Source organism: Silene latifolia, chromosome X, assembly GCF_048544455.1.
Source record: "Silene latifolia isolate original U9 population chromosome X, ASM4854445v1, whole genome shotgun sequence".
Classification (NCBI taxonomy): Eukaryota; Viridiplantae; Streptophyta; class Magnoliopsida; order Caryophyllales; family Caryophyllaceae; genus Silene; species Silene latifolia.
In genome coordinates, this window is record NC_133537.1 from 337,989,782 (window position 1) to 338,012,132 (window position 22,351).

Here is a 22,351-nt window from a genome sequence, read left to right on the forward strand (position 1 = left end):
TATAATTAGAGTCCAAATAATGTTTTCTTTCCAAATCTTGCCACCCTTGGAAAGATTATAATTTGTTCTATAGGAGGGAAAATAAGTCCTCTCATTTCTCTCCCCTTCCATTTCCTTTCTCCCATATTTTTTATCCAAACAAAGGAAATTAAATCCCCCCCTTTCCCTCCCCTCCCCTTCTCTCCAATTCCTTCAATCCAAACGGACCCTTAAGACTTGAAGCATGGCGTTTTTAATCATACAGATCATGGAAACCGATTATACAATAAAAACTCGAGTAATAGACAGGTGAATGTTTCACTTTCCAATTAACTCCCTAGTTTTCTAGGTCACCTGATACTTGTCCACAACAACAAGAACTTAGTCTAATACGATTAACAGTCGGCTACGATGATAGATCCACAACACAATGCTTAGAGGTTCTCTTGCCTCACTAAGGGAAGGGGGCTGGGATGACATGAAACCTGATCACGCGCCACTCCTAGGCTAGATAAGTAGAGTACACATCTAGTAGCGATCACGATCATAGCGCCTGCAAGGACAATAAAAATAGGTTACACGGATGTCATTAACCAAACAAGAGACGATGCTTTTTAACATAGATATTATAACATTAACACCATGCTTCAAAATTCCAATGAGATCATAGACTCGTTACTTCCTTTTATTATGAAGTAACACTCAATTGATGTAGTTATTGACGCTAGCTATTTTCACCTTGGGTTACTCGGAAACAGCCTTTTTATGTTGCTAGCACATGGATAACTGTGTACATCAGACCCCCTTTACCCCACAATTTGCAAGAACCGTTGAGACATTGGGGTATTGTTGTTATAACATCATGCCTCAAGAGCTCTCAAAAATGGTTGTCTAAAGGGGGACGAATCCTGGAGTTTTAACCCTGTCGAGAATGTGATGGAAGAGCGAAACTAAACAACCTAACGAGCTACATTTCTTACTACTAGTAAGACCATAGCATTGCAATCGTGCATAATCATCCTTGGCAATAACGAATGCATCAAAAATAATGTGTATGGATGTTAGCATGACCAAGTGTACAATAACCTAGTGATATCAATCTCCAAACAGATGAAAAGTCAACAAAATAAAAGAGACCAATAATACCTGTTACGATCATAATCACGGACATAGTCCCTAGAGCGTTCCTTGGAACGAGACCGAGATCGGCGCCGACTTCTGGCATCATAACTACGAGAACGTTCTCTATCTCCACGGTCATAACCACGATCTCTGTCACCATGCCTATCGCGATCTCTGCTTCTGCGATCACCTCTGTCCCTGTCCCTGCTGGATGCTCGTTCACGGTCATGGCTGCGTTCTCTGGACCTGCAAGATAAGTTAATAAATAAGTTCAAATTAAAGTGTGTAGAATCAGTAAATAGAAAGTGAAAGTCTGGAGGGCAATGATTGGAACAAGAAGCCAAACTATAAAATAAGAAAGGATGGAAGCAAAATGAAAGCAAGCCAGCAACTTTACCTTCTATCATCTTCAATCAGCTTGCATTTCTTGTTCTTCTCTTCCTGAAAAAAAATCATTCACATAATAACCCAATTTACCAGCCTTGACCTAGCTAGTTTTTGCTGGCTAGTAGAGTATATAATCATCGTGTATACCTTTTTATGTCTATGATAAACAACTAAATATAAACTTACAATTGGTGCTTCAACGAATTAGTACATTCCCAAAAAAGCTGGCACGGAACCCAAATGTCAATATTTGAGATCCAACAAACACGCACATAAGTCACTTTAAAAAGAGGACAAGGGGAGGAAAGGTGATTGATCTAACCAACACAAATCACAAAAGCAAATGGATAAGGGAAGGACGAGGGAACATACAGTGGATTCATCTACGCACACTTACCATGACAAATGAAAATCACTATGCTCAAAAAGGGGCAGTCACAAAGGACAGGAACTAGACACCCATAGTCACTGCAACACGACACATTTTAGTTTAATACAACCTCGTAATGACCATGTTTATTTTTAACCAAATAGTACAGTGTAGAGATTATCTGTTTAAACCTTCAAACTTGTGGAACAATAATGTTCAGGTATTTTTCACTGAATATGTTGTGCAATTTTTCAGCACTTATTGGTTATTGGCACTTTTTATGTTTCAACTGACTGGAAATAAGGTGAAGTTCCGAAGAACTTCCAATCACGTCGGTGGAGTTATATGTTGATCATGTAACATTGACTAACTTATAAGCTCATGGCACTGGATAAACATTTGCATAAACCAACTTCAAGAATTATGATACCCAAAGAAACAAAATGACTAAAATACAGAACAAGAGGTGGAATGCCATTCGACATATGATGTAAAGATTCTTCAGTAAGAAGAAACCAAAAGGATTAGAATCAATGGATCAGAAACAAAAATTAATGATCATGTGGATATGACTTCAGATAATAGAGTAGCTTCATAGTGTTACGAGTGGTTGTTAGTGGCTGTTGCAGAACATTCCACATGATCATCAATCAAACTAATGACCTATAAAAAATCATTGCCGACCCCTCACCAATAATTCAGAGACCTTGTAATGTGGTTGACAATTAAAAAGAAAAAGAGGAGAGAAGTAGAGAACTGCAAAGAGGAGAAGTTACTGAGGCCTTTACCACTATCGGTCCCTCTGCACAATTAATCAATACAGAGAAGCTAATACTAAAGATATCGATGCAACTACAAAAGAAGGAGATTATAAAAAGTTGGTTCTCATTATACCTGAAGCTCAGCCAGCTTCTCACGAATTTGCATGTAACCCAGATGAAGCTTACCCCCAAAATGATCTGCTAAACGACGATCACTGAAAACAAAAATGAGATATCAAGCTATAAGTTCAGTTATACATCATTCATAACAATCATACAAGGTGAGTAATCTATAATGTTCTCCTTCAATTATCTAGCTAACAACAGGAACAGCATGATCTACAAGCATAGAATAAAAGACGCACATTCTTTAGCTTCAAAAGTTATCCTCGTAAAACTGGGGCCAAATGCCTGCTGGTGACAAGGAGGCATAATCGCCAGGTCAAAAGCTGAAGTACTCAAATCCCAAACTACACTCTGTCACCGCACTGACGTGGGGAAGCCAATATAAGAGAACAAGAATAATTAAATCACACATTATACCTGTCATAAACACTCAAGAATGCTCCACATATATCACAGACACGGAGCTTCTGATCGGTCTGCACAAACCAGAAAATGATGATAAGGAAATAATGAATACATGTGCAGTCAGAAACCAATATTACATTACATCTGTGGTGATATAATTGAGGACCTTCACAATTGATTAATCGGTCATTTCAGTTTCACTTAAAAGTAACAACATGCCACACTCTGGAGAATAATATTAGGAAGTGGTAAACAAATCCAGTGATTCAAATTTTAGCAGGATTGACTATACAAAGCACATACACATCAGCTCATCAAAATCCCATCCATAATTTAAGACTTTTTAACACTAGGAAGTTTATATCAAGCATCTGAAGTCATACAAGTTACTGTCCCAATCTAAAAGTCAGATTGATTGCTAAGAATGCAAACACTTTGGTTAAGAAATAAGATACACAAAAACCCAATATGGTTGAATTAATGGCTTATTTTAGTATTTCTACTTTCACACGCATGTTTATGTATTTTTTACTACTTCGATTTAGTAGTTTTATAATATGTTTTTTTTTCTTAAGCATGATTGTTAGATAACTAACATTAAACCTAATTTGGCCTATAGGGCACCTTTATTTTCATTGAGACTTGTAAGTACAAAAATAAGTTCCAAGTTACTTCCTTATATATACCACTTTTTCAAAGTTACTCCCCTTTATGATTCTTTTTATTTTCAAAATTACTACACAAAATTTGATATCAATATCCATCTCAGGCGAGTAATAGTTGAATATTCAGGCCATTTTAAATTTTTCCTCCCAAAATGTGTTTTCTCTTACCAAAATGCCCTTTTGCATATATTTCTTATATTCAATCTTCATCTTCTTTTTTCTTATTTGCTTATTCAATCAAGCTCTCTCTATCTACTTCTCTTTTTCACAAGCAAATTGATTTCCTATTTCTGTCTATTGCCATCAAGCATCTAAAAACATATAATAGAGGTCTATTTGTTAGTGTTTTCAAATCGTCAGCGGTACACCAAATTCATCTCCTTTGTTAACCACAGAAGATTAGGGTTTAGTAAAAGAGTGTTTTTGTGTTTATTGTTTAAAAGGATAAATTAAAAGAGCAACTAACCTAATTAAAGTTGCAACTGGCGATTTCAAAATGACGACTGAAATTGAGAAGATAAGCTTCAAGACGGTGAAAGATCAACCCAAATTTTCAAAAGGGAAAAGAAGGGGTTTGGTATTAGGTAGAAGTAAAAATGAGGGATAAGTTAAGAGTACTATTTGGTAAAAGGGGGGTTCTTAACTGAAGGGCAAAACGATCCATTTAAAAAAAATCACCTGAAAAGGATGATGTTATAAAATTTAAATTTTTGATATGTTAAAGGTAGTAATTTTGAAAAAAAAAATATAGAAGAGAGTAATTTTGAAAAAAAAGGTATATAAAAGGGAGTATTCAATAATTTATCCTAAATATAACTAAAATAAATGTTAATCTGCTAACTTAATACGGAGTACATTTCTTTTGTTCTTTTTACGAGCTAATATGAAATGGTTAAATGTAATTTTCTTCAATTGGTCTCCCTTGTGACGGGTTACCATTTGTGGCGGATATTTTGTGAGTTAAAATGGTAACAAAATGGGTTAGTGGAGAAAGGGGACCACATGAATAGTGTTGCAGAGAGAGAAAAAGTGGGTACTTTGTGAGGTAAAATGGTATCCGTCACTCAAGAGTGACGGATATGTGCCGTCACAAACAAGAATTTGTGAATTTTCTTACTTACTATTGGAATATTATAATTTATTTAAATTTAGATTTATAACGGCAAAATTAGTTTGATATTCACATATTTTTGTGTCAAACGAGCTATTAAAAAAAATACACAATATAAGGAGAATGAAGACTTGACTTCAACTTTGTCTACAATATAAATTATTTCCGTGTCAATTATTAGTTTACTTTTTTTTGTTCTTTGTAAGGAATATTCTAATCAAAAGTAAACAAATAAGTGGGACGGAGGGAGAAAATTTTAAATACTAGATTCTAAGGGCTTTCAAACTAGTATCATCCAATATTTAAGACTTTTTAACACTAGAAAGTTTATATCAAGCATCTTAAATCATTTAGACTATTATCCCCAATCAGACACGGAATGATTGCTAACGCCTTTTTGGATGAGAAGATACCCATCTCAAATTTTTTTTTTAAAAGAACTAAGCATTGAATCATTAAGAATTTGACAAAATTGAGCCTCCTATCCCACTACTGAGACCTGGAATTGTGTCAGGACTCGGGAACACATTTCACCGCAAGGAAGTCCGTGTTCTAAACTCGCTCAATGCCTAACCACAAAGGCGGGACAGAGAAAGCAAAAAAGACAGAATGAGAGACTCACGATGCGAACATCTGCAGCAGTATATTTTGCAGAATCCCCAACAGGCTCTGGTCTTGGTGCAAGCTGGAAACCATATCAATATAGTTAGAGGAGGGAAGCTGACATGCACAAAACAGGTCATAAAAGAGCTCGAACAATCAAACAGGATAGCAATCATACACCAACCTTCTTCAAAGCTTCAGCTTCCTCCATGACTTTCTGCGCTTCATCAACCATTCCTTGCTCACCTAAAAAAATGGCAACTGTTCAGAATGTGCTACAGAACATAACGCTGCTTACAACAAGAATCTCTACCAGGCGGCAAAACACAATTGCCACATTATCCAAGGGGTATACAGACAAGCTAATAGAAAATATAAATCCCTCCATTTACATGTTACTGATGTCAGTGATCACAATGAGATCGCCATACTTAATCTCAATTCTATGCAGTATAAGGCAATAATGCAACACTTGCCATGTCAAGAACGGTGTCTAGAACACCCACCTCAGAAATAAACAAAACGTGATGCAGGCAAAAGAGAGAACCCAGCTTAGACGGACTACCATAAAAGAGTCTAAAAAATGTCTTTACATGACTTACAAGTTACAACAACTACACACAGCACACCAGTGTATCAAGACATGCATACCAGTAAGGGAAAAATAATAATTTTCCGCGTACAACAAGCCCCACAAGTAAAACATTCACTCTTTAATAAAAAGAAGTATAATAGGATAATAAAAAGATAAATATACCAAGATCCTCAGCCTTCTTCAGCTTCTCATTTATCAGTTCCTGGGTACGGGCATCAGGAACAACCACCGGAAGAGACGCCAATGGAGGAGCATTAGGAAGTGGCTGCGGCAGAGAGGCTCTATCTTTGTTGAAAGCATCTAAAAGAAGTATAGACTGCAACAAAAGAGTAAAAGACAATATTCAACAAATAAAGCTAAACAAAGACATAACATACCACATTAATGCCTCCTTAACATTTCTTGCTCATGATAAAAAAAAATAACAAGACATTACACACCTGTTTATCAGCTCTTTTAGTTCTCAACTCATCAATTTCTTCCAGGAGTCGAATTTTATGATCAGTCTTGCCTTCAAGATCTGAAAGCACGCGAGAAAAGATGTCATCATACAATGCTAGGACACCTCACTTGCATTAGAAATAGAAATACCACTAATTCAGGAAATAAAATTCATGAGTGGATAGAAAAACGCGCATGAAAACATGGAAGCAAAAGGGTACCAGATTCATAAATAAAAAGGAATAACAGTTAATTAGAAGAGAATTAGGAAACAGAATACATGTACGGCATGCAAGATGCAGCTTGAAGTACAATATTACTTTGAAAAGGCGACAAACTTACCAAACTGATCAACTTGGTGCAACTTTTCTTTGATCTGCTTCGACAACTCTGCCATTTCTTCTGTCTGTAGCTCAGATAATAAATGAGAAAAGAGGTATGAACGGAGACAATCATAACAGGAAATAAAAAAACTATCCACTAAAGTAAAAACGTCCAACAATACCTGTGTCACCTCAGTCACAGAAATCGCAATAGCCGCTTTAGCATCCTCATCAGCAAGACGCTTAAGAGCTCTAGTAATCTTTCTGTCGCACTCGACAATGAGTCTATCTATAACATCTTCCAATTCCCGGTCATAATTATCGACACCTTTAGCCTTAGCCTCTTCATATCTAAAAAGAGTCAAGTATCGAATACATGTACCACGCTCTATTTCACGCTTAGTTCTAAAAGATAAGAGGTGCACCGAGGCAAAGAAGGCATGTAGAACGGAGGCGCAAGGCAAAAGATGAAAGCTCAGGCCTCATGCACACTTGGAGCATTGTTATTGAAAACAAACTTTTACTTTTCCTGATAATAAATTTATTAACAATATCCCTTTTCAAAACTAAAGAAGGATCAGAAGCGAAGAAATAGGGGATTAGGTATAACGGGGCAAAGGAGAAAGACACAAAAAAAATGCAATCCACACAATGGTGCACCTCAACAGCTCCGCCTTGCAGGCGCACATAAGGCACCTCATACTCTCATAGCAATTTTGGCTGGTGTCTAAACAAGACTCGCGCTCAGGCTCACCCTATAAGGCTTTCTCAAACAACAAGTCGAGCAAAAAAAGGATACTCTTTCCTGAGCTGCAGCGAGTGCACCTTCGGACACGGCCCCATATCCATTTTCTGACAAAACAAAGGTACATGTTATAATCACATCACATCTAAAATAGAAACTCCCTAAGTCCCAACCATTTGTTTACCTTTGATTAAAATACCCTCACAAATAATAAAATAGTAGACACATGATTTGGACAAGAGAGTAAACAATTCAACAGAAAGGAGTGAAATTTGTCGATTTGAAGCTTCAAACAGCTTTCAGGACCACCAGTTGATCACAAACCGGAACGATATCAATTGACGCAGCAATAAACTTCGCTAATTCTTATATATACTTCCTCCATTCGAATAATATAAAGTTCTAAACATCTCGCATGTTTCGAAATGTGTACAATTCACCGGAACGGAGGGAGTAGTAATCGAAAGCAATGCTATCACTCCCCCATACATAAACAATAGCTCAACCATAGCAGAAATCATGTATATTCGCAAGCTAGGGTTTAACAGTGAAACCAATTAAATTAAACTAACTTAAATCAAAATTAGGGTTTTGAGAAGATGAAATTAGTACCGTTAATTGGAAAAGTTCATGAGGACAAAGACCAGATAAAAAAAGACGACAAACATCGCGATCGAAATACTTGCGATTGACTTCTCGAACATCTCCGTTTCGATTCGCCCCCATTAATACGTCTAGCTGCTTTCGAAGCGAATCCATCTTTGATTTCTCTTTTTAATTCTTCAGTAAATTGATTGATTGAGGATTGTTTGAGTTTGGGGAAGAAATTAGGGTTTCGAAAGAGGGGTTTTTTCAGAAGAGGGGAGGATAATTTCTTTAGTGACGCGTGAATGTGATGTACTGATGTGAGAAGCGTTGCTAGTGATTTTTACCGTGTGAATATTGTGAATTGTGATTAGGGATGTGAACTTCACCCGCACCCGATCAAAAACCGATCCATCCGATTTTAAAAGACGGATGAAAACCCGATTTAAATGGATGATGGATGGATGGCGGATGAAACGGATGACGGATGGGTTGGATGATGAAATTTCACCCGTCATCCATCCATCACCTGATTTAATTACTTATTATTTAATTTTTTTAACATATAATACATTATTAAGATACAAAATATTCAAAATTTCAAAATTTTCTACTCTCAAAATATATATTTTGTGAAACTACCCATTAGAAAGTTAAACTAAAATAATTATCTAACATTTTTTTGTATAGAATAAAAAATCATCATTTTTTGTAACTTGAAATCTATAAATACACAACATCCATTTATCACCCGATCCACCCGTTTCATCCATGGATGATGGATGGATGGATGACGGATGATAGGTTTCACGGATGACGGATGAGGCTCCACCTGACCCGAACCCGATCCATTGACATCCCTAATTGTGATCTTACTGATCTCACGTCGAGTAAGTCTCATAAGAGACGAACTCTTAATAAATTTATTGAGAAATCATTATATAGTTTTAAGAAAAAATGATACTAACGGTAATAAAATAGGTATAAATCATGATTACAAATAAAATTGGTACATTTTATCATGTAAAATAAGTACGAAATTACAATGTTACAATCAATAATAAAAGGGTCACGGAAAGCATATAAATGGGTACGAAATATTGCTCTCTCAATAATTTAGTGAGAGAGCGTCTCTCCCAAGTTTTGATGTCTCGCGTCTAGTGGTTAAGATTTACTTCGACTTAAGCCGACCATAGCTATTCATAAATGATGGAAATTTTTAATACAACTTTTATTATATATTTCTATAACATAAAAAATTATACGAGATTTTGTTTAAATTGTGTTATCGAGTACATTATGAATATCAAATTTTTATAGTTTTTAATAATATGTAACTAAAAATATGAGCAAAAGAAATCGAGCATTGAAGTACATGCAAATAGCAAACGTATACAATTTATTGGAACGGTGGAAGTACGAGTATACCATAATCTTTTTTAGATGATTTGAATTTTGACACATTAGAAAACAATTGTAAATTCAATATTGAAAAGTTGTCCACAAGGGCAAAGTCTAGTAGTTATAATTTGGGTGAAATTTTCGAGAACGGATATAGACATAAAAAAAATGATAAAAGCATATCGTGCAAATGAATTATAATTGACGAAATTTGTGACCTTGTTTGACTAACATACTTCAATTGATATATTCGCTTTAAGATGTTTGGTAGTGAAAAGTCATATAGACATAAATAAATCATCATTAAACTTGAAAATATAAATTTCACAGACTTCTAATATAAACTCATTTTTTGTCAAATATACTATTTTAATATATGTTGTGTGAAGTAGCATATTCTAAAATAGTAGATTAATGTCAAATCTAGCATTAATACTACAACGTGATACGGAATAATATATCAAAATGTTCAGCATATTGCCCGCCAAATCTTCTAAAATGCATAAAACAACGAAAATTACTGAATCTAATGTCACCAAACATCCAGGGGAGCAAATTATATGCTAACTATTTGATTTGGTGATATTTTGATTGTCTATATGAATAGATGTCCATGATAACATCAAAGATTTGTCTTATACTCTTATTATCGTGATTTAGGTTTTTTTTTTTTTTTTTTTTGTAAAGATCAATCCATCATAATACAAATTTGATCAACATAAAAATTTATATAAAAAAAATTCTATTAGAAAAAGATATTATTGAATAGTGTCTCGATATTTAATTCGTTTTTAACTTTGCAATAGAATTTATAAATCATATATAATTACTTTTATACCGAGTATAGTAGGATCATAACTTGGCCAATTTGAGCTCGAGCTCTGTTGGACCCAGATTGGCTCAAAAACTTGAGTTTGGAATCAGTTCAAGCTTAAAAATTAAAGCTTGAAATTTATTTTGTTTAACTTTTAAATCAAATCTACCTACCTTATTCTAAATGTCCCCAAGACTGGTTACTGTTCATTTGAACAGTTTCAAACGACACTCCTCCCGTCGTTTTGGAGTTGGTCTTTTCTTGAGCTTGGGCCTTGTTTACCAAGGCATCTTACTTACATTGGGCCTTCATTTGTCGTGCTCATAGGATTGTATTTGTATCCTTACTAACAAAACCCTCAACCTCTCACTTCATCTCTTGTTCTCAAACTGATCATGCCCCTCAATCTTTCACCTCCATCAAGATCAGCATTGATGGCACACATATTGCTTCCTTCCTTCTTTCCTTCCTTCACAATCCATCATATGTGAATCAATCTCGGGAAGCCTTTGCGGTTTTGGCGGCACTCCCCCATATGTGAATCAATCTCCGGAAGCCTCTGTGGTTTTAGCGGCGACGGGATTTGATTCAAACCACCATCATTATCAAGAATCAACAACATTAATTTGAGGACAAGGCGACAGCCAAGAGTTGCTTATCAAGACCGCCACTATCAGGATATTCCAAAGGTGTTACACTTGAAGTATCATATCTATTAACTCAGACCTACCACATTATCAAGATTGTACTCCTATTTTTTCACTTTTACATACAAATATTGATTTGATTCATATCTGAAATGCTTCTCGTGTGATTAAAGTGTGGGTTGTTGTCTTTAACTTGATTGACCCATTGTTTGTTGTTTGTTTGAGGTTTTGTTTTTGGATTTTTATTTGGATTTATTGTTCAAATTTAGTGGGTATCATCTTAGTTTTCTGGTTGGTTATCTGTATAGGATGGTGTGTTTTAACGGAGACAGTGAAGGGGTTAGGCTGGTGGCGACGCAAATAACGATGCTCGATGGCCATGTTCAAAAAACGATGTGAGCTTTTGTTAAATTTTCAATGTTTGAGTTGAATTAAGATGGGTTTTGTTTATTTGTAAGTTTTGGTTATGGTCACAATGTGAAGATGTTAAGAGGGGAAAAGAGTAATGAACTATTTCAATCCTGTAATTTGTTGTTTCTGTTGGTAATTAAATCCAAATTGAATGGTGGATTGCAGAAACCCGAAATCCGAAACAAACACAAATTTAGAGAAGAGATATCAACTATCTTCGCAGGTTTCCTATCGTTTAGGTGATCATCCTTTCAATATCTTAATCTGGATGATTTTTTTTTTTTTGTGTTTACCACCTATTGTGTTCAAAACTTAACATTTTGCCACCTGTTATTTAGTTCTAAACAACCGCGTCACAAGTTCAAAGCAACTTGTAAATAACATCTTTGTAGAATTAAATTGATGATAGAGATGTCTTGCGATTAGAGTGGGTTACCAATGGGACGAGGGGAGAGGGAATGAGAGGGAGAGAGGGGAAGGGAAGGGAGCCACAAGGGAGAGCTCAACGGAATGGAGTGAGTGAGCTGAGGAACGAGAGGATGACATATTGATCAAACAAGAAGGAGAGGGAAGGATGGAGGTAGAGGAGGGGGAGGGAGAGGAAGCAGAGGGTGTGAGGGACATAAGACTCACAAAAGAAGTTATTTAGAATTTTTTTTATGTGCATTTTGTTAGGTTTCTAGATTTAGTTGGTGTTTACCTATGAATGGTAATTAGGCATGATTCTGATAGTTGGATTGTGCTCGTCAATTGCTGATGATATTTTACACCAAGTAAATGTAGTAATTTGATGTTTTTTAGTATTGAGATTGTGCTGTTTAGCTCTATTACTATTTGATTTCTGAAGCTGAGGTTAAGTACTAAATGGGGCCAAAACTGGTAACTGGTAAATGCACATGCATTTGTTATTGAAGGTAGGTATGACAAGTATTTAAATACCTTGCTGTAAATAGGTGATGACTAAAATGAAATTATCGAGAAGTGTTTAAATTGCCTTGCTGTTGGGTTTGATTTAGTTTGGTGAGATGAAACAATTATGTTTACGTTATTGTGTAGCGGTTTAATTTGCTTGCTATTGGTTTGGATTGTGTTAAGAGCTATTTTTTTCCAATTATTTCTTGTTATGTCTTTTGAGCAGTAACCGGTGGAGGAGATGGGGTGCACGACAAAATAAAAAATGATACTCCCTCCACACATCTATGTTCACCCCATTTCATTAAAATACTCCTCACATATATTAGAGAAATGGGGTGAACACTTATGTGCGGATAGAGTAGTATTTATAGAGTATAGTTCAGACGAACTTAGGGTACTGAGAGAGAGTGAATGAAGTCGCAATAAGAGCTTTATGGCTGATAGTGGGGTGGGGGAATCAAGGAAGGGGAAAGAGGGGGTTATAACATATTGTTGAAGGAAGAGGGGGAGAGGGAGAGCTCTTGGTTGAGAGAAAGGAATACAAGTGTTGCTTGGTAATGTTAATTGGCTAGGTAGATAAGTTAATAAGCTTAAATGTTTAATTATTTTATAAGTGGGTATTTATTTTGAGGTGGGTAGTAAGTAATGTCATATATTATAATTGTACATAAAAATGTGAGAATATTTAGGTAATCAACTTATTAGATACATTTAAGCATATGATTGTTTTGCATCTGGTTGATCGTTCATAACGTAAATCAGTACAGTTACTCTGTTGTTATAGGCTTTGATTTAGTGTGCATATTTTACCGTTAATTTATATGAATTGTCACTCAAAAGAATCTGATTTTAGTAATTTCTCTTAGAGGTGATATGAGTTTAGTATAATTGGGAAGCATTGTCTACTCTTCAATACTGGTTTCTATTATGCAACCATGAGTCTGAAGACTAGAAAAGTTCTAGGGTAACTTGTTTTAAAACAGTCTCAAAAATTTTGAAGTTTAAAAGTTGTGTGTTGTATGTGCTCCATTGAGAGAACTATATTTTGTAGCTAGAGGTAAGAGCCCCCTTCTCTCATACAAGTAAAGGGTAATTTTTATTTATGTTTTAGGAGCGAGGTGAGATATCAGTCCCTAATGATAGATGACACGACACATTATAGGTTTTACTTTCTTTTAGGAGATGGTTTAGGCTAAGGTGCAATTTTGTTGCTTCTATTTGAATGTGGTCTTGTTTTATGTGGTTAGTTGTCTCATGTTTTTAACGGATTGATGGATACATGAGTGTTGATTATATGTGTGCTGCCCATTAATGTTGTAGGCATTGAGCTCAATAATTTTGTCCAAGACTTTTGAGACCCTCTATAATATCTTTGCTTTCTTTTGTTGTCCATAAACTTCACTAGCATTGTGTAATTGGGCCTTTGCCTCTTTGCATTACAGGACATGATATGGCAGTATATGTCTACTCTCCATTGCTCAAAGCATTTCACATGCCAAATTAAGCAGATGTATCTTGTTATCCAGTGAGCGCAACCGCTACTGGGCCTATTGTGAAACTTCTTAATGTAAGCTCTTTTTTGTCAGATTTTATATGAGGCTCCCATAGGCCATAATGAGATGAGAAGGTACCATAAGTTGACCTTTCTGCTCCGAAGTTTCAGGTTTGAACACGTCGAGGACGTTGTGGAAGCAGGTCGAAGGATGTGAAATGATAGAAGGGTGAATCGGGAAGGTTCAGAAAAATCCTCGGCCTGAATTTGAGATTTGGAATAAAGTAATAAACCGGTCTCTCATTGCAGCTGTCAAATAGCGTACGGTTTAGGTGTTTGTTGGAAAAATAGACCTTTGATTTCAAACTTTTCATTGGGTCTCCCTTCAGTTACCTAAGTGTTTTCTTGTTGTACTAGGATACTCCTTTTACCAATGCGTGTTTTTCTAGGAGTGCCTCTTCTCTTACATTTTGCCGTGATTTTAAATTGATATCATTTCCCTATTGTTTGTTACGCATGCCCGATTGTGTTTAGTTGCATTTTAGTTTGAAATAAACATCATACTATTCTCTGATTTAGCAGGCAAGTAGGAAATTGAATAGTGGCATGTTTCTTACATCGAAGAATACTTTGAAACTCGTGTCTTATCAACCTTGCTCCAAGATTCCGAGTATAATGAGGGTGTATATCAGTAGTGCATAATATCTCTTTGGTAAAGAAACTGTCTATTACACGCTTCTACGTCGTCATCTAAGGCGTTTGTTTCCTATTACGACTCGGTGCATTAGCAGTTTCAAACTCTTTATGTCACTAAATTTGAACCAGTCGCAAATGTACACAAAGAATACAATGAATCGTAACTAAAATATCTTGGGGTATCGCGCGCGAAGCGCGCGATACAACAACTAGTAATAAATAAACATGTTTTAAGAAAAAATGCAAATATAAATTACCTACGAAATATAATAAAAATATAATCGTGAACTCTAAAATAACATATTATAACATGTTATTAAGAGTAAAAACAATTGTAAACTGTCAAAATAAAAAAAAAAAAAAAAAAAAAAGAGTTTAAACGAGTTTTTGATCAGAACTTTACTAAGCTCGGATTTGCTCCACCCAAACTCGAAATTGACTCAAAATTAGTTTTAAACGATTTTAAGACGAGTTTTGATCGAACTGATTCCCACGGCTTCTAATCCGGCCATTAACATAAAACCCCGAGTTCCGAACTAAAATGAACTGAAATTAAACCCGCAATTCCGTTTTCTCAATTCGCAAACTAGAACTAGTTTAGATTAGTACTCGTACAGTCGTACTCGGTAGTAATACGAAACTGAAATCCTCGCATAATTTCGCAGCGCAACCATGAGACCTTCTCCACTCTCTCTCCTCATTCTCGCGATCGTCACACTCTCTCTCTTCCAAAACTCCATCTCCTTCCAATCCGATGAGCTTGACGAAGACGAGTTCATCATCGAAGCCGGTGCAACTCTTCCGTCGCCGGAATTAGGTTTACGGCGTCCAGACACGCCGTCGCCGACAACGACGACGACGAGAAGATCGTCGAAATCGGATGTCGATTCTAAGTTGCAGTTTGATCTGGAACATTCGTTCGGCGATTCTGATTTCTCCGCTGCTGGCACTTTCTCTGCTCGTCTTAAGACCTGGTCTCATGGCGGTCAGGTTGATTCTCGATTTTATTTAAAAAAAAATGTGTTTTTTTGTTTGATTTTAGCTCGTTTTTGTAAGATTGATGAAATGTAGGGCTTGGTAGAAGTTGTCAGGTTTAAATTTGAAGTCAAATTACGATGTAGGATTGTGTTATTGTTAGTATAAATATTGCGAGATTTGATTTTGTGTATTGATGTGAATTGTTGATGAGATTAGGAAGTAGGAAACATTGAATGATCAGAAGTAGTATAGTAGAAATTTGTTTTATGTTTGATTTCACCTGATTTTTGTAAGATTCTCGTAGTTTAGGGTTTTGTTGAGGTTTTTAGGTTGAAATTTGAAGTCAAACTGTGTTGTTGGATCGTGTAATTGTTGGTTTTATATTGCTGATGAGTTTTGAAAGTAGGAAACTTTGATGGTTAGAAGTATAACAGAAATGTAGATTGATTAATGCTTGATTTAATTTGCTGTGTTTGTTGTAACATATGGTTTAGTGCGAGTTTTAGCGGTTTTGTTGAGGTTTTTAGGTTGAAGTTTGAAGTCAAATTGCGTTGTTAGATCGTATGATCGTTTTACTATTAGTACTACATTGTTGCAAGGTTTGGTTTTGTGTATTTGACGTGAATTCTGATGGTGAGATTTGGGAGGAGCGAACTCCAATGGACAGAAGTACAGTAGAAGTATAGATAGATTAATGCTTGATTTGGTTTGCTTATCTTTTGATATGAATACACGGAGTATATGAAGATACAGAGTAAGTCTACTAGATTAAAACAGGCTCAAACTAGCTTTAATCCTGCACAAAAAATCAAGACGCGTGTGATGGCCCATCCAATGTTATGTACCTCATATATTGATGGCAGACTGGCAGTAAATAAATAATAGCTGCGTTCAGTATGTTTTGCCAAAACAACGGTTTTAAACACGAGCCAGAATTTGTACTCATTTAAGCATCATGAAAAAAAGTACTATTTCCGTTGAATCTAGAATGACATTTATTCTTCAATGTTTTTAGCTATGTACACCTAGTGATGGTGTCATGCAGTTCTACGTTTATATTGTGTCGGGTTTATATTGTGTCGGGTTTATATTGTGTCTTTCTCTCTCAAAGTCTCACCCTTTATTGAAAGCATTTTGTGTGATGTTTTGGATAAAAATTGGATGCAGTGTGACATAACAGCTTTGTTCTTTGTTATTACATTTACAACAAATGGGGTCTGTCTAGTTATTTGACATGCTATTGTGATGGTAACAGACCCTAACCAAACTGCGGTTTACAAGGAATACTTTTACAAGTGAAGAGAAGCAGAAATTCAAGGTGAATGTTCCGTCTGCATGCTCGATAAAAAGTTCATCCTATAGACCATGTGGTTTCTTTCAATTTCTAATATGAATTTTATTTTACTGATTATAGGAGCTGCTTCAAGAAGATGATTTTTATAGGATAAGACTTCCATCAAATGTTTTGAGTCCACCTGGAAGGAATTATACTGTTTCAGTAGTAAAGGCGGTAAGTTGGCTCGAGAACTGTTACTTGTATCATCTTGTTTGTGTTATTTTGTCGACTACTGCTGTCTCTGCTCCTCTGACTGCAGTGGTCGAAGTTGTGGTCAGCATCTTTGGTCACATGCTGTTGTCACAGGCTAGCGGTTCATTGTTTTAGGATTAAATATATAAATTGTTAATTATCAGTTTTGTGGGCTGGCAAGTCTGCACTACTTTCTAAGCAGATTATTATTTAAAAAAATTGTACTCCCTCCTAGTCTCTATTTTATTCCCTATTTCCTTATTAAGCTTGGTCATAATTTCTTCCCTATTTCCTTATTTGGACATCAGTTGTATGTAATGGACAAAACTACCCCCATCTCCTCGAGTTCAACCTCCCCTACCCCCAAGGCCCTACATATCAAACCCTAACATCGTAGACCTCACCTGACCACCCCAACCTACGCCGTTGACCTCGCCTGACACCCAACGGCAGCGGCAGCACCACCGGCAACCACAGACGACGGTCACCTAAGCAAAGTCGCCGTCATCATCGACCATCCCTCACGTCATCGCTTCTCTTTTCTTATTTTTGTCGTCCAAAAGGAAAGGGTAGAAAATAGAAACGAGGGAGTATATACTTTTGTCCTTTTTCCTTCCGTATAAGGCTATGCTCTTTGTTGCTTCTGTTTCCTCCTTTACTAGTTTCCCAAGTTGCATTACGCTTGATGGGTGTCTTGCTGACAACTGGTTTACCCAGCTAATTGTTTATCATATTGTAGTATTTTATGATATTTTGGGCCTTAATCTGACTGCAGCTGTGTCGCATAATTCTTACCTTGAAGTGTGATTCTGTCATCATACAAGCACGTTTTAGTGTTTAATATGCTCTAATGTTATTAAGTAACTCTTTTTTCTACAGAGATGTCTTCCAAGGGGAGATGCTTTGGATGAGCACTTTGTCTTACATATGGTATGATTCTGCTTGTTTTCATCAATTCTTTCTCTATACCTTGTCAAATTGAGTGCTTGGTGTCTGGTGAGGCAATAGAGGCCAAACTTGTTTTCATCATGTTTTTCTTTATACCCTTTCAAATTGAGTTCTTGGTGAGGCAGTAGAACCCAAAATGTCCCCGTTACAATATGTTTTATATTGTCATGAGTTTCCGCTCTTTATAAATATGTAAATATGTGATGAGTAACCCACTCAGCCACTCCTTATAGAATCTTCATATACTCCAAACTTCTTTGGGATTTAGCGATCACATAAAAAAATATATAATTACAGCGAAACTGCTTGGATTGTGTAGGAAGTAGGAACATTTTATAATCTTTCCTTATAGATAATTTTATTGTTTGTTTTCTTTGTTCTGATTGTAGGAAGGAGTTAATGTTTTGGCTGTCAACTATGGCTCTCCTGGCGCTTGTCCCTTTCCTCGTCTGCAAAAAGTTGTAAGAGCCTATCTGTTTTCAGTGTCTTGGCTGCTTGTTGCATGAGGATTTAAGTTGCTCGTGAAGTTTTATAGAATTTTCATGTTTCTGCTTTTTTAACGCTCGCTTCGCTGCACTTTTTTAGTGAGAAGAAATTGTTATTGAACTATATGAGACATTACCTGGTCGAGTTTCCACACAGCCTTATAGGACATGGAAATGGTTTCTGTGGCTTAGATGGACTATTCAAGATATTATCCTGTTGTAACATTCCAAACCCTTGTTTACTTAGAAGTTACGTCATTGCTAAACGTGAAGGTTGCCTTAGCAGCTGCTTTCTGATTGTCTTTTGGCAGTTTGTAATGGAACATTGACAATTTGTTTAGTTAGGGAGAAATGGAGGAAAGGGAAAGGGAAAGGGAGGGATGCAACATCCCTTGTTTAGATAGCTATGGGCCTAGGTGGTAAGAGGAGAGAGGCGTGAGGATCCACTTTTGTTCGCTCCTTCACGAACGAAATCGTCCCAGAAATTGGCGAGAATTGGTTTTACCAAATTCTTGGACCAACCAAGTTGAGGCCTTCTTCCTTCCTTTTCCATGCTCTATAGTCTATTCTCCCCTCTTTCTTGTTTATTTATTAAAACAAGTTAATGTATTGCGATTTTACAATCGTGTTTCTCTTTTCAGTGTGGTTGTAAGTTGCTCCACACATATTTTATAACTTTTACAACTAATTAATCCTCATTCTGTTGTTTCTTCAGCCATCGAAATGGTCATTCAATTCACATACAGTATTGAAATATAGTGAGCTGGCACCAAGGTACATTGCCTATCCTTTCAAAACTGACATATAGTTGCGCCTTGCATTTTATTGGGTGGTTTACTTAAATGAATAATGATGTTTGTATTCTGGACAAGTGAAATCTGCTTTTGAGAAATAAAGGAACTACTATGGTCTAACAATCCCCCCGCCAAAAAAAAAACGAAGTCATATTGCAGAATGGTCATATAAGTACCACCCTTTTATTCTGAAAATTATACCATTTGGTCTTACTGTCCTGTCTGCTCATTTCTGGAATTTGTCGTACAGAACCCCCGTCTTTACTGAAGAAGCCCCACTGGGTGATACTTTAGAGGGAGGAGAAGGCATGCCACAGCCTGAGAAGTCTTTTTGGGCGAAATACGTGAGTAGCCTAAGATATGTTTTTTTTGAAGATAACTACCCTCTTCGTAGTAATTTGACCAATTTCTTTGATTATCCTGTTCAGTGGATGTATCTGATCCCTCTTGGACTGATTGTCATGAATGCTATGACACAAGCAATGAATCTGCCGCCAGAGGAGCAGGCTGCTGCTGGCCAGTCAGGCGCTGCCCAGCAACCAGGGAGAGTTGCCGCTGCTGCCCCCGCACGAAGAAGATAGTCGCTCGAAGTGCCTATTATTTGAGGTTAGTTACAATCTTTATCCTGTTGAAGAATTTTACTTTGCGTCTCATCAGCTGTGTAAAAAAATTAGTCTTTATGTTTTGTGCTTTCCAACGCCTGGATGAAAGCGGTGGTCGTGTTTTACTTTACTTTTTTCTGATGTTTCGGTCCAATTAATGAAATTCTCAAAACAATTTTTTCCTTGGGCCATTACAAAATAGACTCTGTTTGTTCTTAGCACTTGGTAGGGATGGCAATGGGTCGGACTGGATCGGGTTTTGCAAGATCCAAACCCGATCCACTTACTTATTGGATCACAGATCCATATCCATACCCGATGCATATCCAAAATTTTAAAATCCATATCCGATCTATTATACTTTTTTCAAACCCATACCCGCTCCAAATCAATACCCGATCCACCATATAATCCAAAACCCAATCCGAAACTTGATTTGACTATATAAAAAATTAATCTTATATATAAGAAAATTGAAATTTCAAGTTTAATAACACATAAAATTTCAAAAATATCCGATTGGATCGGGTTCGGTATGAATAAATCAGGTTTGGATTTGGTTCGGGTTTTTAAAGGGTGGATCGGGGATGGGTTTTTAAAGGGTGGGTTTGGATCAAATTTTTTCCTTCGATTCGGGTTCGGTTCGGGTTGAACCATAATTGCCATCCCTACCACTCGGTAAGGGGCGTGCATTCAACGTTTCCGCCCGCTTCTCCCGCCATTTTTGGGAACACTTGAGACACTCGGAAATGTTGTTCACTATTTCATCATCGATCATAATTAACCAGCTCTTTATTTTGCCCTTACTGGTTGTTGGCTTAAGTGATTGACCTAATCATGTATCAGGTTCCATGAAGAAAATTGAAGGCAATACCAAATACTCGAGTCAAGTGAGTCATCAACAATCATCTATATGTGATGGATGAAGATCGTCCATGTACTAGGCTTGGCATCCATACGGATCTCACGAGTATATTTGAACTTTTTGGAGATTTCGAGGACAATGCGTTTGGATCTTGCGCCAATTGTACTTTTTTTTTTTTTCAAGTAATTAGTTCCTTGAAAATTCGTATACATCAATTTTTAGTCAATTTGTAGAAACAGTATCAGTCAGTTTTGAATACTCGTCAGTCGTCATTGATGAACTACTGTAAAATGATGCTTTAGAAGGTTACCTTAATTTTTACTCAATCGAGGATACTGCTATACTTTGTTGGCCCAAAACTCCCTACTTCGAGCACAAAAATTATTGGGAACCTTTACTTTAAAGAGAGAGCATCGGATAAACCATGATTAGTAGTAGAGGCGGCAATCACTCACACGACCCGAAAACACGACACGAACCCGACACGAAGTTAGCGGGTTAAGGTCAAGTTGTTGTGACCCATTTAAGCAATTGGGTTGACACGACACGGAACTTCAATGAGTCGGGTTAGGGTTGATGTCTTTTGACACGAACCCGACACGAATAACCCATTTATTTAAAATTGTCATAATATATTTGACTTGAGGCAATGATTCAACAAAAGAGCTTAAAATTAGCATTTTCATTTATCAATTTTGGGTTAATAGGGTTATAAAACGTACTTTGTTGTATTAGTTTACTAGTTTGAATACCCGTGCGTTGCAACGGGGTAATTAACTTATTTATAATGAAAAAAACGGGTTTAATATTTACATTCTATGTCTTATGATTTGTTTACATATTATTAAAATATCTCTTTAAAAAAAATAAAAGATTAATATATACGTGGGTTAACTCTTATTTATAAATTATAATCATATAATCACCCCCACCTTATACTAATCTTTCGATGTGGGACAATTCTGCTATTTATAAGTAATATATTTACAAAACTTGGATTTTTTTTTCTGATGTGGGACAATTCTACTATTTATACGCAATATATATATTCATCAAACCTGCATTGTTTTTCAATGTGGCACAAATAACATATTCAGAATTACACATTTTTTTTGCACTTAGTTCGACATCCAACCAGATCTCGAATACCAAATACAGACAATTGCTACTCATTATATCTAATAGTTATATTTAAATTTAATAATATGATCAAGTACTCTCCATTAATATTTGTACGTTGTTTTTCTTCAAAAAAAAATTAACATAATTGAGATATGGAAATTTTCCATGGTACCCCTAAATTTTGTCAGATTTTCCATGTCACCCCTACTTTTAAAAATCTGCCTATGGTACCCCTGAGGTTCCATTTTTTTGCTCATGGTACCCCCTAATGTAAAGGCTATTAAATGGACGTTATATTTGATGTCGTGATAATAAAATAACAATTAAAAAATAATACCCCATTTATTATTTTATTGGTACGGATATCTCTCTCTCTTTTAAATGAAAATTTAATTAACTATATCATTATAATATTGGAAATTTCTCATGGTAATC

The 22,351-nt window shown here is 36.1% G+C and overlaps 3 protein-coding genes and 1 long non-coding RNA gene across 9 annotated transcripts in view; 3 read left to right on the top strand and 1 right to left on the bottom strand.

Moving 5' to 3' along the window:
* The window catches only part of LOC141619243 (uncharacterized), a 70,926-nt gene that overhangs the window by 2,839 nt on the left and 45,736 nt on the right, over window positions 1–22,351 (top strand). The gene's annotated exons all lie outside the window — the stretch shown is intronic.
* LOC141619234 (uncharacterized) lies at window positions 210–8,570 on the bottom strand. Of its 6 annotated transcripts, none has more exons than XR_012531636.1 (14): window positions 8,246–8,550; window positions 7,688–7,740; window positions 7,071–7,239; window positions 6,908–6,971; window positions 6,565–6,644; window positions 6,287–6,440; window positions 5,714–5,775; window positions 5,549–5,611; window positions 3,163–3,221; window positions 2,985–3,030; window positions 2,753–2,834; window positions 1,499–1,542; window positions 1,126–1,347; window positions 210–532 (listed from the first exon to the last, which is right to left on the bottom strand). XR_012531636.1 is itself a non-coding variant. In XM_074436262.1 (13 exons), the coding sequence occupies exons 1-13, from the start codon at window positions 8,390–8,392 to the stop codon at window positions 508–510; spliced, it is 1,224 nt and encodes a 407-aa protein (XP_074292363.1). In that variant the 5' UTR covers window positions 8,393–8,570; the 3' UTR covers window positions 210–507. The 6 variants fall into 6 exon arrangements, 2 of the variants coding, with proteins under 2 accessions (XP_074292363.1, XP_074292364.1); XR_012531635.1 differs by having other exon boundaries at window positions 2,985–3,033; XR_012531637.1 differs by having other exon boundaries at window positions 2,985–3,068.
* Window positions 10,751–14,415, top strand: LOC141622567 (uncharacterized). The gene is made up of 4 exons (XR_012533013.1): window positions 10,751–11,475; window positions 11,657–11,730; window positions 13,849–13,973; window positions 14,064–14,415. It is a non-coding gene; the product is annotated as an uncharacterized LOC141622567 (long non-coding RNA).
* LOC141619235 (uncharacterized) lies at window positions 15,214–21,153 on the top strand. Its single transcript, XM_074436264.1, has 9 exons — window positions 15,214–15,584; window positions 16,828–16,890; window positions 16,987–17,082; window positions 17,980–18,030; window positions 18,438–18,509; window positions 19,249–19,307; window positions 19,578–19,671; window positions 19,756–19,933; window positions 20,776–21,153. The coding sequence occupies exons 1-8, from the start codon at window positions 15,267–15,269 to the stop codon at window positions 19,906–19,908; spliced, it is 906 nt and encodes a 301-aa protein (XP_074292365.1). The 5' UTR covers window positions 15,214–15,266; the 3' UTR covers window positions 19,909–19,933; window positions 20,776–21,153.